The sequence below is a fragment of the Callorhinus ursinus genome, unplaced genomic scaffold (genome assembly GCF_003265705.2).
Source record: "Callorhinus ursinus isolate GAN/ISIS: 27379988/994484 unplaced genomic scaffold, GSC_fseal_2.0 scaffold1, whole genome shotgun sequence".
In the NCBI taxonomy this organism is placed as follows: Eukaryota; Metazoa; Chordata; class Mammalia; order Carnivora; family Otariidae; genus Callorhinus; species Callorhinus ursinus.
This window is the reverse complement of record NW_027397063.1, coordinates 2965837-2984529: the sequence shown is the minus strand read 5'-3', so window position 1 is coordinate 2984529 and position 18693 is coordinate 2965837. Positions and strand designations below refer to the sequence as shown.

General features: G+C 48.2%; 1 protein-coding gene across 1 annotated transcript in view; it reads right to left on the bottom strand.

Moving 5' to 3' along the window:
• Positions 1–15948, bottom strand: part of RCAN1 (regulator of calcineurin 1) — a 97805-nt gene extending 81857 nt beyond the window's left edge. The window contains exon 1 of the mRNA XM_025871802.2: positions 15551–15948. Within this exon, the coding sequence (XP_025727587.1) occupies positions 15551–15793 (243 nt within the window). The 5' untranslated portion in view covers positions 15794–15948. The remainder of the gene's footprint in view (positions 1–15550) is intronic.
• Between the last annotated feature and the right edge of the window lie 2745 nt (positions 15949–18693).

The window sequence follows — 18693 nt, the reverse complement described above, 5'->3', positions numbered from 1 at the left end:
ATAAATATATATACATGTTATATATTTAGTTGCATTTATCTCTTTATATATACCACATACATGTTTATACATGCATGAAACGCTACACATAAAGCTCAACAGAGGCTATTTCTAAGAAACAGGTTGAGAGAAGAGGATGGGGAATTTTTAGTAAATGCTTTTATTCATTTTTACAACCAAATATTACATTTATTTATTTTAAAAGATTTTATTTATTTATGAGAGAGAAAGAGATCATGAGCAGGGGGAGAGGTGGAGGGAGAAGGAGAAGCAGACTCCCTGCTGAGCAGGGATCCCAACACAGGGCTTGATCCCAGGACCCTGAGATCATGACCCGAGCCAAAAGCAAACGCCCAACTGACTGAGTCACCCAGGTGCCCCCAAATATTACTTTTAGAATGAATTACTCTTCAAATCAAACAGCAATCTAGGCAAATGTACTTATTATGAGTTGTGCTCTTCAGAAGGTTCTCCCTAATGCCATTAAATACCGTTCCACCAGCACACCGTGGACCTAACACAATGGTATGTAAACTCTCTGGTAAAGCCAGCTTATAATAGCAGTGCTCTCTGGCTAGAAGGACAGGGGTGAGTTATTCTAGACCAGAAGCACAGAGAACTGGCTCTAAGAAGTAATGAGCCCAGATCCCACACTGCTAAAGCCCAACCTTGGGTCCCCACTGCTGCTGCCCTATGATGGAATCATCTGGAATTACTGGAACTGGAGACAGACTGGTGGGTGACATGCTGCTATGGGGATAACAATAAAGTTTTTAAAGATTGGTTCATTTAATTAAAAGCACAGCAGGCCACTGAGTACTAAGCAGACAGCATGCATTTCATTACAGAAGGTCATCTTTCCTGGCACCATCTAATGGAAACCAGGGCAGCCTTCAGAGATAAGATCACAAGCTGATTTTGCCTTCTTAGGGACAAGAGCTGGCAAGGAATGACCAGCCACCTTCTATCAAGGATGCTAGAGGCTGGCTGGTGCAGTAAATGGAGATCTAGCAGATGTCAGTGAATTTCTGAAAAGATGTGTGTGTCTCCTCAAGGGCATTCTAAGAACAATGAAAGAGAAGGGAGAGAGAAGAAAAGGGAAAGAAGGAAGAAGAGATAGATGGCAAGACTGAGAGAAAGCCCCCCCAGCAAACATGCGATTTTTCAATTACAGATTTTTTTTTAATTGTGCCAGGAAGCCTAGGATTTATCATCAGCATTAATGATTTTATGCTTTAGCGTTAATGGTTTTTACAACCATTGTCTTATTTGAGATTTATTTTTACAAAGTGTTTAGTTTCTTAGGTTTGTTTTCAACTTTGTACCAGAGCTCATTTCATGTGAAAACATGCTTTATCTAAGCATTTACAAGTTCTGACAAGTCATTTTTAATATTCTGGTATGACACCTCTTGCTACATTCAGCCGCACCTCAGCCTGTTAATCTCATACGGGTGCTCACGTGTGTGGGAAACTCCTGGGAAAATAAGGCTTAATATTTAATGGACTTAAAACACATTTGTATGTGTTCTACTTCTACTGCTGCACTTAATATTTATTGAGTGCCTACTATGTGGCAGGCTCTGTCGTAGGCACAGGATAAACAGCAGTGAGCAACAGACACTTTTTAACATTTGCATTTTAATAATTTTAATGAGATTGCTAACAAGTACTAAACACTTGTTTGGAGACTGGTATTATTGTTAGCGCCTTATTTTGTGAAAATTAATAAAGGAAAACCTCACTAAGATGGGAAGCCAGAAGCACGGGGAGCTAACACCCTGCCTCTTGTCAATTGCAGGGTGCAAGGTACCTTGCACAAGGATACTACTTTATCACCCCATAGGAGGAGGAAGGGTTTTCTCCTCTCCCCGCAACAGCTCAGCCAATGAGAGACAGTCACAGCCTGGCCAATGAGAGACAGTCACAGCCCAGCCAATGAGGGACAGTCACAGCTCAGCCAATGAGAGACAGTCAGAGCCCAGCCAATGAGAAGCCACTACACTTGAACTCCCAGTTCAGGCCAATGGATTTTTTTGTTTACACGGCCCTCCCAAACTCCCCCTTTCTTCTATGAAAGAGTATTCCTCTGCTTTGTTCATCAGACTTGCCTGTAGTTTTGCCATAGCTTGTCTGGGATTGCAATTCTGTTATTCCTGTATAAACCCATTTTTGCTGGTAAAATAACTAATAGCTTTATTTTGCTTTATTTATTTTTAGTTACCTAGAGACTACTGTTTATTTTTTAAATTGAAGTACAGTTGACATATAATACTGACAGTTTTATTTTGAGGTTAACAATTTATATGCTCTTCTCTCATCCGTACTTAGGGAAGGAAAAACTCTTCCTCTACCTTTTAAGGTCTTCCAGCTGGACTAAAAATTAAGCTGACATGAGATAGATTAACAGGAGAAAAAATTTAAAAAACCATGAAGTTTTATTATGTGTGCATGGAGGCCCAATAATGAAACTGACCAAAGAAATGACCAAGGAAAAAGACAGTTTTTATACTTTTTAGACAAAGAGACAATAAATCCATAAGGAATTCACAGGACAAAGAAGACTTCACTTTGGGGGCTTCAATTAGTAAGGAGTTCTAATCAGAATTTGGGCTGGGGTAGTAAGCTAGTAAAAAGCAACAGGATTATTTATATAGCTTTCTTGGCCCTGAATTTATTTCTGGTGATAAGGCTGTCTCTTTACCTCCTGGTGCAGGGAGGGTACCTTCTGCAGGGAGGCTTACTTCCTGCTTTCAGGGGGACAGAGGAGGGTAGGAGTATCCTTCCTGCACAGGTTGGCTCTTACGTAACTTCCGTTTAAAATAACCCACAGGCCAAAGTGGCACATTTTGGGGTGGCCTGCCCTTGTTCCCTATGTTCACAACCCCGTGAGGTGGGTAATGGCAAAGAGACTAAAGCACAGAAAAGTTACTTGCCCAAGGTCACACAGCGGTTGCCGATAGAGCTGGGATTTGAATTCAGGCTGACTTGGCTTTGGGGCTCACCCTCCTAACCTCACCATCGTATCACCTTTTACCATGTACAGCACCAAAGCAAGGTATGTATTTGTCCATAAAAGAGGGTGGGCCCTTATGGGGATGAGCCATACAAGTAAGATGAATGATAAGCAGCAGGAGAACCTACAAGTAGGTGATCCTGCCAAGTTGGACCCCGTGCTATCCCGCAGAGAAAAGGAAGGAGGGAAAAGGTAAGAAACGAACAAACAAAAACTAAATGACAACCCAATATACAACATCATCTAATGATATATTCATTGCTGTTAAAACGGGGTCCTTGATAAAGACTACGCACATATTTTGGAGTATTTCCTGCCATCAGATGCCACCCCAGACACTGCCTTGCTGGGTTTAATCCTCACAGCATCCAGGGAAAGTGATCACACCACCTCATCCTCCGTTCACAGATTGAAGAGGAAGTTTAGAATCTCAGCCACAGCCTGGGGGGTGGCCCACTGTACGGCTTCATTCCAGCACGGGATGCTCCATTCTGTCCTCTGCACAAAAACCCTCTCCAGCAAGGGCAGGGAGTCATCCCCCAGCATACAACCTCCCTACCTGCCACCCCACTTCGCTCACGCCACAGGCTAGGGCCGACTCGCTGTGCTGAGAACCAGGTCATTTTCCCCAGCTTGCTCTACGGAACTGAAATACTCAAAATGTGGAGGTTACAATGCATCTTGTTGAGTAACAGTCTTTCCCAATATACACCAAGAATAAATATTTGACAAAACAGAGCAAATTAGGGTCAAAGTGTTAGTCCTGCAAATTTATTGACCACTTCAAAGAAATATACAGATTCAGAATTGATTTTAAAAATAAAAATGTTCTGCAAATATTGTGTTGGGATAAACAGGTGGTTGAGCTGGAAGGCTACCTCTTAGATTCAGCTCTGCTAGAAAGAGAGATACAGATACAAACCAACCCTGATGTTGCCAGACATCTGCAACTGTCTTTCAGACCATTCAACTGTAGATAACCTAGCAGATTTTTCTGATGGGTGGTCTGTTTTTAGGGGCTGCAAAAGAGTTTACAGAGTACTGACCCAGACCTGAGGTGGTCTCCATCCCTGTCCAAGATCTGCAGCAGGACACAGAGGTGGGTGTGCAGGCACAGCCAAGATCTGCCCGAGTTCCTGAGAGTCCCCACTCCGGCCCAGAACACTGTCACCACATGGCCTGAGCAGTGGGTAATTCTGGAATCATCCCGGGACAGGGTCTCCGATGTGAGAGCACACTTCCCACCATGCAGGTCTGGGGACCTATCTGCTTTGCTTTTTACAAGTAATCTATGTAGGGGCACCTGGGTGGCTCAGTCAGTTAAATGTCCAACTCTTGATTTAAACTCAGTCATGATCTCTGGGTTATGAGATCGAGCCCCGCGTCGGGCTCCGTGCTGGCATGGAGCCTGCTTAAGATTTTCTCTCCCGCTCTCTCTCTCTCTCTCAAAAAAAAAAAAAAAATAATAATAATAATAACAATAAAATTAAATTAAAAAATAGTCTATGTAGTAACCAGCTCAGAAAACTCCCACTATCGGGCGCCTGGGTGGCTCAGTTGGTTAAGCGACTGCCTTCAGCTCAGGTCATGATCCTGGAGTCCCCGGATCGAGTCCCGCATCGGGCTCCCTACCTAGCAGGGAGTCTGCTTCTCCCTCTGACCCTGCCCCCTCTTGTGCTCTCTCATTCTCTCTCAAATAAATAAATAAAATCTTTAAAAAAAAAAGAAAACTCCCACTATCTCTGAAATAGTGTTTGTTTCATCTGAGTGAGTTCCCTTTGTATTTCTTTATGCTGATAATTGGAGTCACAGTCCCAACACACTGCAAAGCGGAGCATGGGACAGAGGAAGTCACAAACGGGGGCCAGGCGTGGCTGGAGGAGGAAGACCATTGCTGTAGGTGAACACAGGCCCCCGTGTTTCCTGTTCCAAAGGCGGCGGTGTCGCCCAGCAGCAAGGAAGGGGCTCCTCCGGAGGTGGCTCTCCCACAACCTTGGTCTTCCATGGGAAGCGGAGGAGGTGTGTTTCCACTTGAAAGTTTCAACTACAAACTTATCTTCAAATAGCTTCTTTGGCAGCACAGGCGTGACTTCTTCCTGCTGAAAACGCACTTTCTGCGGATGCCTGAATTAAAAGTCTAAGGCAGAGTCCGGCTCCACCACACAACACACGCGAGGTTATTGCCCCCTGGTGGCCAATGCTGGTATTTTGCATCGGCTCTGGGGCCAAGCTCACTCTGCCTCTCTCTGTGCAGCCCCCTAACAGTGGCAAGGGGACAATTTTGCCTGTCCTGGCTGACTTGACTCTAGCTGTCCTCCTCATTATTTGCATGCTCTGGGTTTTTCTAGGTGGGGCGGGAGTGGGAGTGCGGAAGACATCATTTCGCAGAGAATTAAATGAGCAGCATAAAAACCAGGGGGCAGGGGGCAGGGAGACCTGTTCTAGTGCTGGCCAATATCCAGGGAGCACCGCTGAGGACACACCACCCCCTCTCTGAGCCTTGATTCCTCCTTGGAGAAATGTAAGGTGTGTGCCTCAGGGCCCTTCGTGCCCTGGTTCTGTGCCCATAGAGGCCCCGTTGCAATGGATTCTATGTGATGAGTAGTTTTGCAAAGGGGGAAGAAGCCGCCTTCTTCTATAAAATAGGCAAATATGGTATTTATCTTAGAAGGTTGTAAGAAGGATTAAATGATGTACATAAAATATTTGGCACTAATGGTGCCAAATAAGTTGGGGGCTAATCATTAATTATATAAATTACTGCATTATATAATTTATCATCCAAACTTAAGGGTCAAAGGGGGTACTACTAATAACTTTCCTGGGATGACAGGCACAGATCGGATATGCAAATGGGATATACTGTCACCTTATCAATAAGTAATAGCCATCAGGGGATTTGGAAAAGTCCCCAGTAAACAAGAGACTTTTTAAAAACACATTTCATATGAGTGTTCTGGCTTTGGGAGGCTATCTTCAGCAAACCCTCAAATGCTAACGGGACAGAATTGGTGCCGGAGTCAGTAAAATGCTCTCTGACACAGGTTTCTTTTCAGGTTGGTTCTACAGAAATTTCCAAGAGGCTGAAATATATTTTCTCTTCAGCTACAAACTAGCCTACAGGCCTCCTGCTGACCAGTGCAGGACAGGAGCAGGAGTATGGGTGTGAAGGAACCAGAATATGCCACCCCAAAATACCCCTCTTTGACATAAAAGTTATTTGGAGCTGAAGGCAATTAAGAGCACAGGTAGAAAAAAAAAACAAAAAGCAAAACTATCTCTTCTCCCCCTTTTTCTGCCTAAAGGCAGGACATAAATTCTCCTTTTACTGTAGAGGACCCTAGACACCTATCAGCCCAGAGAAGGCACCAGAGGAACCTGCAACCAATCTTACTCCATTAGCTTCCTCCCACATATTTACCTTCCTGCACTTCGCTGCCCTTGGAAGCCAGAGATGGCTTTTCTCTGCCCTGTTGTTCCTCTACAAATGTGCTGTTTGTTCTTTGTTCAAGAGGATTTATAAGCTGAGTTACATCTCCCTGAGGTTTCTCCCTTGTGATGTGCACTGCACACTTTGATAACTGTCCGTTTTTCTCTTGTTAATCTTTTTGTTAGGGAGCTGCAGCTGAAAACCGAGGACGAGCATAGGTCAAGTTCTGTCTCCCCTACAGATGGAAGGCTGGGAAGTCGGGCAGAAGAAAACTGGATTCATGCTAGAGAAATTCTCTTCTGGAGCAACTTCCTCCTTGAAAAGTCTGATTTAACATGTGGGGGTGCCCAGGAGCAAGGGGCAAACGGGCCACGTTCCACTGATGGAACGGTGCAGAGCCCATGGTTGTGAGAGCCAGAAATGACCTCACAGGGATGAGCCCACTCAACCTGCTCACTTTAGAGACGAAGCAAGGGAGATGGGGCTAAGTAACCGGCCCAAGGACGCATGGTTTTTTTATGGATCTCCCAAGCTCCTTGGTTATAGGTACCATAACACACACAACTTAAAAATGTAATTTCGTGTCTTTGCTGCTAGCTTGTGAGCCCCACGAAGGAAGGGATGGTGTCTGTCACACACCATGTGCCCCCTTGTGCTGACTTCACGGTGACTGTGAGGTAGGGGTCACTGTCTTCCTTCTGCAGCTGGGAAGGCTGGGCCTGGGGAGGATGACAGACTCACCCAGGATCCCGTGGCTGGTCCTGCAGCCAGCACAGTGCTCAGAGAAGGCACCCAGTAAATATTGGTTGAATGAATGAATGAACGAATGAGTGAATGAATGAGTGAATGAGTGAAGCGATGGAGCCAGGATTCCAATCCAGGTCTACCCGGCTCCAGCGCCCCGGCCCTGCCTTCTGCTAGAGCACAAAAGATGGCCAGGGCTGTCACTGATGTACCGCAAGCACTCAGCTACATCCGCTAAGTATAAATAAATGGCTGAAAGAAGAATAGAGCTGTAACTCATCTGAACCTCAGTTTCCTGTGGATAAAAATACTTTCTTCACAGAGCTGCCCTGGGGTTTCAAAAAGATGTGAAAGATATGAAAAATTCATGTGCATTACTGCACACTGCAAGATGGTTACTGCGCAGGCTCTGGAGTCGGCTAAAACGAGGTCTGGATCCCAGGGCCGGCACTTCCTGGCTCTGCGGCCCGGGACAGCTGCTCGGCCTCTGCTGGCCTCCTTCCCACATCTGTGGGACGGCAGGAGTACCTATTGCAGAGTCCTCGTAAGAAGATGAAAAGAGAAGGGTTACACATGCGGCCTGCACATCAATGGGCGGGAACTACTTTATCATCTTTAAAATAAAGCAGAAGGTTGAACAAGAAATATCAAGGGGGGGAAGGAAAACAAGCTACTGTTAGGTTGAGTGAAAAAAGAATCCAGACTCGGCTCTCTGAATTAAGCAACATTTTCGTCTCTTAAATCTGAATTCAGGCCAACCTCAAATACTCGTTCTGTGGCGTTGATCAGGACCCCACCTGGGAGTTTCATCCTGCACCTGCTGAAATTAGTACCGAAAGGAAAAATACAGGCTTTTCCCAAAGTACATGGATCTCGTCTGCCAAGCTCTTCCTTCACAAATGCAGTGGCTGACAGCTTTTGCTACTTTAGAAACTTAATAACCTAATAATCCTATCAATGAGGAATTGTAGGTTCAGTGGTGGGGTCTAAAACTGTGGGGAATAAAACTTTTCTGGGGCTGAAGCTAAAAAAAATCAGATCACAAAATACCTTAACGAACAGTTCTGAATGTTAGCTGCCCCAGGAAGTCAAAAACATTTATAAAGAAAAAAGTGGACTCATGAATAGCTCCTGCAGCCGGCAGCCTGAGATGGCCCCGGGGACCATCCCGGGGTCGTGTCCTGCTGAACGCCCCCCGCCCCTTGCGTGTGATCAGCCTCGCTGCCTCACTTCTCGTGAACGCAGCCCACGGGGCAGGATCTCCCTCTGAGATCGGGGTACAAAAAGACTGTGAATCCCATGCCCCTCACATGTCCTTCCTCACTCACTCTGAGGGAAGCCAGCAGCCAGGTCAGGAACTGCCCTACAGAGAGGTCCCTGTGGCAGGGAAACAAGGGAGGCCTCGAGGCTCAGCCACCCCTGCATTCCTGATCCTCAGATGCTGGGAGGTCCTAACATTTCCTGTTTTAAACTACTAAGTTTTGAGTTAGTTTGGGGCACAGTAGTAGATAACTAGTACACTAACGTATATCGTACATTTACTCTGTCCCAGTCAGTGAGAAGCGTTTTATGTACATCATAATATGTACGCTCTATTACCACCCCCCACACGTGACAGGCAGGGAAACTAAGGCACAGGGGGACAAATGGCTTCCTCAGCCTCACAGTGTATACGTGCATGGGACAGGTATGCTTAAGATCTACTACACCTTAGCTATTACACTGCACTGCCTCTTCATGGACACACTTGGACAGAGAATGCAAGCACATCAACCCCAATTAAATCTCCTGAGGTTAAAAATAAATTAATTAAAACACTCTGTGCCAACTAAATCAAATACAGCAAAGGGTTTCAACAATGACTGACATCCATACGCAAAGCCAACCCTTCCCCCAACATCAAACTTTGAGTCAAGGTAATTAATATTTTCCTAACGTTATGTTTTAAAAGCATATCTGTTTTGCCCCACAAGGGCAGAAGAGCTCTTTTTACATCCTCTTGCCAGGTTATAGCCTGTCCAGGCTCAGAGAACACAGCACCGTCACTGCTGTCGGCATCCCCACATTTTGGGTGGTAATTAGTATTTACAAAAGAAAAAAATTCTCTCTCCCCACTGAATTGTATTTCAAAGGACTGGCACTCCCCCACCACCCTTGGCGTGTGTCCTGACAATGGGGTGTAGAACATGCATGCCAAGGGGGTCTCTCTCTGCCACCCCCCTCCCCCCACTGCTGGATTCCTGCAGTCACAGACCAGGGCCAATGGGCCCCCCCCAAGTGACACAGACGCAAAGTGGGGACTCGACCATCTGTTTACATTTTTTAAAAGGGAAGAAGAGAGGAAGACTACAGCCTGAAATATCAACACAGGAATCGGAACCTAACAGCCTCTGCTTGAGCTATTCTGTTCTATCACAAAGCCAATTTGTTTTTTGTTCCCTGATGTAATGTCTTGGGGCTCAGAAAGCCTGCAGCTATGGGCAATGACATTTGAAGCTTCTGCTGCTGAGGACAAATGCTCTGAGCGATGCGTGGTGGCGGTGGCTGGAGCTGAAAGGGAACCACACACTTGCTCATGTGGGGAGTGATGGGGAGGGATCAAAGGGAGCTCACGGATATGAAGAATCATGACTTATATAAGCGTCAGAAATTCTAAAATTAGGGAAATAGTGGATAAACTCTCAAATAAACTTTGCACGTATATAACACATAGGTTTTGGGTTTATTTTTTTTGTCTTTTTAACATACGACATTCTGGACACTTCCAAGTAAATCAAACCATACCATGCCGGTTTACTGCCTCTCTACTCTTCGGGGGGCTTCAGGGGCAACTTTAGGCATAGTTTCGGCTGGAGAAACCACACGCCCATGACACTAGGGCGAAAGGTAAAAAGGCCTGAAAGCGCCTGGAGTTTATACCGCCTTAGACCCCGCCTGCTACCCATCTGCTGGAATATCCCATCTCCCAACACGCGGCCACAGACTGACTTGGAACAGGGACAGGCAGAAACACCGCCAAGTACCTACAATCTTATGAGCAGAAATGATGCATACCAGCCCTGCTACCCTGGACCTCAAAAACATCCACGTCATCAATTACTGCTGGATGGTGTCCTGTCTACCAAAGCAGGAGTTTGGGGAGGACCAGCCTGGGATCTGCCATTTGGCTGGAGACTGAACAGCAGCGGGAGGGGATGCGTATGAAGGCCCCGGGAGGCAACCCCTTGTTAAAGTACAGGCTCTTACCTCATGTGTCACACCTCTCAAAGGCAAGGGCTCCAGGGCTAACAGCCAATCATCCAGCTTTCCAGCTACAAGGTCAAACACCACTCAGAGGAGGGAGGCACCAGACCAAGAGCCTGACTCTATTTTAGACTCGGAGGAAATCAAGGCACAGATCTGGCTCAAAATGGAACCCAATGACCAATTATTCAATGATATTTTCATGGCACAACAAGGCCTCTGGTCAGGCAAAACCCCTTCCAGGTAAAACAATGGTCCTCATCCTTGACTCACAATTAGAATTGCCTGGGGGAGCTTTTTCGGCAACTCTTTCCAGGTGGTTGCCAGCCCCTGAGACTGCAGCTGGTCAGGGTGGCCTGGAGCCTGGACGATTTTTAAATCTCCCCAGGGACTCTCATGTGCCGCTAAGGTGCACAAGCTAAGGTGCTTGGGGTCTTCCCTGATACAAAGAATTCAAAGCCACCACTCAAACTCCTTTTATGACAGAATATTTCCCGCTACTAAAAGAAAAGCATGTCAGTATCACAAATCTTAAGTGGACATTTGTCTTAGGGAAAGTGAGTTTATTCACAGAGAAGAGTAAATGTTCTGATGATTAATATTTTCTGACTTAGCCTTTGGGCAAAGCTCTATCAGTCAAATATGCATTCATGTTTCAGACGATAGGAAAAGTGGTGTTTGTTTCTATTACCCTACAGAACTATGCTCGCTGTCTGGAAACTCACAGAATATTACTTGAGAACTCCTAAGTTTCTGGTGAGCTTGATGAGGACTGAATAAATGTGCTTATTCTAGGGAACCAACGGACCACCGCCAATGAGCTAAAGTGCATGCAATTACTGGTTCAAAGCACTGTTTTGCTTTCTCAGGGAAAAAAAAAAAGGTTCACAAAAACAGAACAGTAATGGGATATGCTAAGCTAATATTTGTACAAGAGAAAATAATCTTTTTCTTTCTTTTTTTTTTTTTAGGGAGGGAGAGAGAGGGGTGGGGAGCGGCAGAAGGAGAGGGAGAATCTGAAGCAGGTTCCAGGCCCCGCGCAGAGCCCGACATGGGGCTTGATCTCAGGACCCTGAGATCACGGTCTGAGCTGAAATCAAGAGTCAAACACTTAACCTACTGAGCTGCCCAGACGCCCCGAAAATGATCTTCTTTTAATAAAAGTTGTCACTCATTTGTAATAGCGTAAATCTCTCTAGTAATACTACTTGAAGTTAATGATGATACAGTTTCAGTTGTTTTTTAGATAAGCATTTAACGAACACATTTATTGTAAATTATTGCAGCACTGATGATGACCTGGCTGACAAACTACCTATCACACCTAACTGTTATGGTTAGAAAATGGCTTCTGACATAAATTCCCAAATGAATTGGTGGTTCAGATCGATTTCTTTCTATCAGGACTATGGTTAGAGAATAACAGGAACGTGGGGAAAGAAGTTTGGCACAGTCTTTTTCCTTCACATTGTCTGCCGTGGTCCGGATGTTTATATCCCCCCCCCCCGCCAAATTCACACGTTGACATCCTAACCCCTGAAGGTAATGGTATGAGGAGGTGGGGCCTTTAGGGGTGTTCGGGTCACAAGGGTGGAGCCCTCTGGATGGAACCAGTGTCCTGATGAAAAAGCTCCCCCCGCCCCCAGCCCCCTCCTCCCTTCCACTGCAGCAGGATGGAGTGAGAAATCTGCAAGCCGGGAAGAGGACCATCACCGACCACGCTGGCCTCCAGAACAGTGAGAAATTAACGTCTGTTGTTTATAAGCCACCCAGGCTGTGGTATGTGATTCCAGTGGCCCTAACAGGCTAACCATCGCTCATCCAGGTGACCCTCCAAGGGACTGGTTCAGGAGGGGGGACGGCCAGCCCCCCAGTACAGGGAACTCCATCAGCAACACAGTGAGCAGTCTGCCCACTCGGGTCAGACGACACCGACCTGAAGCAGGACATTTTCACTACACCACCCAAAGGTGGGATCAGGCTGGCCTTGAGGGAGAACAGCCTTGAAAATAATAAGGCTGCCGGAAGCCATACCTTCCCACCTAGAGGGATGGTTTCAGCGGAAGGAAACATTCTTTTTACTGGAAGGCTCACCAAAGGCTCCCTCCTCACCGCCCAACACCCCCCCTCCCCCGCACCAGTGATTTCTGCTCTCACTGCCCCCGTATAGCAGAGCTCTTTGCCTGTGGGGCCTGTGACTCCCTCAGCCCAGTGAATGTTGTGTCTTCACTGATTGTTTGACATCTTATGGGAGCTCAGGGTTGTGCAAGAAATGTTGCACAAAGCTCCCCGCCCCCTTCTGACGCTCTGGACCCTCCAGACAGAGAAGACAGGCTCCAACTCCAACACCCCCACCCAAATCCAAACACCCTCACAGCTCCCCTAGACAAGGAAAGGCGAGAGCTGCCTAAGGGGTCTCCTTGCCTCCTCTCTTGACCACCCACCCTCCTTCCCCAAGAGACAATTCTCCACTCCGCTCTCCTGTTAGAATAACATCCCAACCCCTCCGAGGGCCACCAAGGCCCCCCATGGAACCATTCCCTGGCTGTGTCCAACCTTAGCCACCCCCTACCATCTCTCACTCGGCCAGGGCCATGAGGCGCCCTTCACGCCCTCAGTCAGTTCGCCACTAGCCGAGAACTTCTGGCTTTGCTGTTCCCTCCTGTTCCCTCTGCCTGGACGCTGGCCACACAAAATCTACGCAAGGAGCTTCCTCCTGCCAGCCAAGTCCAAGCTGTGCCGGGAGATCTTCTGGGGCCACTCACTCTACAGTGGTCCCACGCTGACCCCTCTCTGCATGTCCTCATTGCCTGCACTGACCCCAGGGCCATGCACTGCCCTCTCTACCCTTCTCTGGGCTCTGGAAGGCTGACCCCACCTATGGACTGCGCTGCCTGGGCTCCCTGGCCTCCTGGCTACCAGCTGGGTTCCACTAAGGAGACCAGAAAGCCAGGGCCAGTGGGGGGTGTCCCCTCCCTGCCACTCCCTGCACCCCAATCCCACCCCTTCACTTCTGCAGCTCCAGCCCGCCAGCCTAGGACTCCAGCAGTACCGCCTCCTCCCCTTGATCCAACACCCCTGGCTGACTCCCTCAGTCCTGCCCCGATTCACCTGCTCTTTACTAACTCGAACAACCACAGTGTCCCCCTTAGGATTGGTAGGACTCTGCCCCTGTCCTCTCCTTGGTCACCCTCTAGCATATTCATCCTATGTTACTTTCTCCACTGTACTTGTTCACTTATTTTTCTGTTATCGGACCCCTCCTCAACCACTAGAGCATAAGCAGAAAGCTCATCGTGTTCACTGCTCTACCCCGTGGGCCTAAGCCAGTGCCTGGGACATAAGAAGCATTCCACACACAGCAAAAGAATAATAAAGGACTGAATGCTAAGCCCCTGGTCTCTGCTCAAAATATCACCTTGTCAGTAAGCTCTTCCCTGATCATCTAATATAGAACAGAAAGAGCAATCTCCCTCCCCTCCCAGACCCCCACTCCCTCCTCCCCTATCTTCTCGGTCTTACTTTTTCCTATAGCAAGATCACCTCCTGACACATTTAATATTTGTTGACAGTCTGTTGCCCCAACAGAAAGGTCAGCCCCTCAGGCAGGGTTGTGATGTCACTCACTGCCACCCCCTCAGAGCCTAGAATGGTGCCTGGCCCAGGCAGAGTCTCAAACATTTGTTAAAATGAACAGCTAGCAAAGTGGACAAAATTGCACACAAAGCAATTTCAGGAATGTCCCCAGCACTTACTGGGAAGATGTAGAACTATGAATTGCTAGACACCCCAGTAAATAAGCACAGCCTTACACGACCTGACCCTGCTGCATTAGAAAGACCGCCTCAGACCCCTAGGAAAGAGACTGGATGCGCTGGCTAGACCGTGGCCTCAGGAAGAGAAAAGGTTTTAGAATACAATGAGCGAGACCCTGCATTTATAACAATTGTTGCTTTAGAAAGCATGCACAGTTTACCTAAGCACACAGCCATTGTAAATCCTTTCTGAAAGCGGATGCGCACATAAATTACAAATAAATGGGACGAAAGCACACCATTCTCTGTTCCACAGTGGTGTTCCTCTTGGCAGCAACCTTCAACTACAAGTTCCTTGACAGTATACGCAGACCCAGAGCCAGGCATGGAAAGCATCAGCTGCTCTCCTCATGAGGCCTGTCTCCCAAAGACAGGCTTTGTTCTGCAATGCCTACGTTGTCCAAATTTTATTCTGCACACTAATTGCAGATTTGAAATAAACTCCTCCTCCCCTCCACCACCATTGATTACTCATATCTGCCCCCTCAGCCTCCTAAGTTTCTAAACTGGGTAGATTAAAAAAAAAAAAAAAAAAATCAGCTCCTCATGTACTGAGTGTCCCGATGGTGGCATGCCAACCCTTCAGGGAGCAAAATTCCTGACTATTCTGAAGGCCTAGAGAATGGGTCCCTTCCCCCCAACACCATTCGACCAAAACTGGCCAGCCACAGGATAATGAGCAACCACAGATCCTCACCCAAACATTGGCTTTTCTTCCAACAGTGCAGATTGAGAATGCAGAGACGTTGTCCTATTTATGAATAGTGAGTCACGTCGCCGTTCCACGTCTGTTTCCTGCTCCCTATGAATGAGAGGAGCCCCTTCCCCAAAGGAGTAGTGCAGAGCGACGGTACACGCTCCAGGGGCGGCAGTGTGAGCTCCCGGCCACTCCGGTTGCGAATTCATCCCTTGACTGTCCCTTACTTCATTTCCCCCACCCCTACTCCCCCCACCCGAGTAGACACCCAGGGGTCGGAGCGTCCCTGGGAGGCGGTGACCAGCCACCGTCAAAGGCGAGGCGCTAAGAGCTCCTGCGCCCGGTGCGTGCGCGGCCCGGCAGGTGCTCAGGGACCCGGGAGCCTCAGGGAGCGCGCCCACGCCCCCGCCGGGCCAGGAGTGGACCGCTGCAGGGCGGCCGGGGGCGTCGCCGCGTCCCTGAGGGTCGCCTCCCGGCCCCGCCGGCGGCCCGGGCTGGAAAGGCTGCCGCGGGCCGGCCGGGACCTGGGCGCCGCGACCCGCGCCGCCTCCTCCGGGCAACAAGTGTCCGCCCGCCGCCCGACGGCCCGCCCGGCCCGGTCCTCACCCGGCACAGGCCGTCCACGAACACGCGCGGGTCCAGGTGGCAGGCGATGGTGGCGCTGGGCAGGTCCTGCAGGTCCACCTCCTCCATCTCGCAGTCGATGAAGCTCCAGTCGCCGCCGCCCTCGTCGGCCTCGGCCGCCCCCGAGAACGGCGCGAAGGGCCGCAGCGTCACCCCGGGCTGCGCCCGCGACTCGGCCGCCTCGGCCGCCGCCCGGAGCCGGGGCCCGGCCACCGCGTCCTCCATCCCGGCGCCGGAGCCCGCGCGCCCCCGTGCGCCCCCGTCGGCTGAGCCGGCCTCGAGCGCGCGCTCTTCGCGCTCTCCCGCCTGCCGACTCGGCGGTTAACCCCCTCCGGCTCCCGTCGCAGCCGGCGGCGGTCACCACGGCTCCCCCCGGACGCGGCCTCCGCGCGCCGGCCCCGCCCAGCCCCGGGGGCGGAGCTCGGGCCGACTTAGCGGCGGGCCCTTTAAGGCCGGCCCCCGCTGGGTTATTGTATCCCGCCCTTCCAGGAGAGAAAGCCAATAAAAGAACGGAATTCTCCTCACGTGATCCCCATTCTGCCGCCCTCAGTCCGAAGCCTCAGGGTGGCCATGCTGGTTAGGGGCAAAGGCCTCTTCAGCCAGTTCCGCTTTTCCGACAGCTGGTGTCAGCTCAATGGCACCAGTCAGTGTCTTGGGCGCCCGAATGATAGCTGCAGAGGCAGAGCTTCTCTGGTTCCCAGGCGGTGACGCTTTGAGGCACAAAGGCCAACTTTGGGGGATTTAAGCCAGATCCAGTTTTGGCTAAGGCTCCGTGGCCGTTGGGGGGGACCGTATTAGAGGTTAGAGGCTTACCGTATATCATCACATATAGTCGCAATAAGGATTGAACTAGACCTTGACGACAATACCTTACTTTTATATTTCAGCGTATTAGTCATTATATCATTGTTCAAAATTTATATAATCAAAAGTAAATTGAGTTGCCGCTACGCTATGTGCAAATGGAGTTAACGAAAGGAGCAAAACACTTGTCCCTACCTTTGGGAAATTTATAGAGGGAAAGCACAAGTTCTCAAATAAGCCTCTCTCTCCCTGCGTAATAGATAGAATTGCTTCACCGTGAAAGACAACGCGATGCAGTGACAACTTGGGTCGGAATTTCAGCTTTGCTGTTAATTATTTGGATGAGTAACCTGAATCTTAGTTTCCTTACCTGAAAAATGAGGTCGTATATGGTTGAGTCCAGTAAGGGCCCAATACATGGTAACTCTGTTTCTGTGTAGGGTTCTTTGGAAGGTGTGAAATCAGACCTGTGTTTTCTCCTAAAGTGGGCTTACCCAATTTAGCTAAGAACTGTAACTGAATATAATAAAAAGTATATCCAACTAATAGCTGAGATTTATTCAGAACATATCCATGTGCTGTGGTTCCCATTGCGACAATCTCCCAGGGGTTTGTGGCCACTAGGAGCTTAAATCCAAGTGCAGTAGTAATATGCATGCAGAGATAAATCAAGAAATGTAGGAACCATCATGGCTGGTGGGGATGTAAAATGGTGCAGCCACTTTGGAAAAACAGTCTGGCAGCTCCTCAAAAAGTTAAACATAGAGTTACCCCAGGACTCAGCAATTCCTCTCTAGGTATGAACCCAAGAGAAATGAAAACATATGTCCACACAAAACCAATATTCAAATGTTCATAGCTTTGCTATTAAAAATAGCCCCACCGTCCTGAGTGTGGAAGCTGCTTAGGATTCTTTCTCTCTCTCTCTCCCTTTGCGCCTACCCCCTGCCCTCCTGCTGGTGCTCTCTCTCCTCTCTCTCTCTCTCCCTAAAAATAAATAAATAAAACAAAATAAAATAAAAATAGCCCCAAAGTGGAAATAACCCAAATGTTCATGAACAGATGAATGGGTGAGCCAGATGTACATCCATACAATGGAATATTATTCATTCATAAAAGGGAATGATGTTCTGATACACACTACCACATCATGAACCTTGAAAACATCAAGCTAAGTGATAGAAGCCAGTCACAAAACACCACATCCTATATGATCCCATTTATATGAAATGTCCAAGATAGGCAAATCCACAGGGACAGAAAGTAGATTAGTGGCTGTCAGGGACTGGGAGAGGAGAGAAGATGCAGTAAGAGCTAAAGGGTTTGTTTTTGTTTTTGTTTTTGTTTTGGAGGAGGGTAAAGAAAACGTTCTAATATTGGAATGTGGTGATGTTTACACAACTCGGTAAATATACTAAAAGTCACTGGACTGTACTTTCAAGAGCGCATTTTATGGTTTGTAAATTATATCTCAATGAAGCTAGTCTTTACGAAACAGAGAATGTGCTAAAGGCCACAAGGGGTTAGATGAATTGTGGCAGAGGAGGTGACACTGCAGAGTCGAAAACTCTCTGTAAACTTGGCCAGACATTCTGAAAAGGGTAACAAAGGGGATGAGGCACGAGTTTTGGAAAAACAATACCCAGGCAACCCGTTGCTGGGTGGGTCCCTGTTATCATCACCCTTAGGACAGGACGCTCTTTCAATCCAGGCTTAGCCTAAGCTGCTTAGAGCAAGCAGGGAGGGCCAGGGGACAATGCATGTGAGTGGGAAACGCACCAGGAAAAAGAAACCTAAGATGCACACAAAGCAGGCCATCACAGCTGGCCAGCTGCTGAGGTAAGAAGAGAAAGGCACAAGTTCACCCTCAGGCAAGTGGTAAAGACAGAGTTACCTTTCACTGGCTTAGTCATTACTAAGACGCACAGTCACACATTCCCTCAGTGACTTTGGATTCCCACCACCGTCTCTCTCCTCTCCCTCTCTGGGCAGCAAAGTAAAGACGGTGACATCTTTTCCTAGTTGTCTGTGTGATCCCAATAATAATACCGATATCATTTGGATAGCTTTTAATTTAAGGGTGTACACATAAACCAGCTCACATAATCCCCACAAACAGGTATTATCAATCCCAGTTGTTAGAACTGAGGCTCAGAGATCGAATGACCCTCCCACAAGGAAAGAGGTAGCAAATGGCAAAGCAGAGCACCAACTCTGCTCTCATCCTGAGCTGTCTCTGCCCCGGGGGACGCTAGGACACAGAACAATGGGAAGAAACCAAAGAAAAACAGTGCGGAAAAGGAGGGGAGAGGGAAAAACAA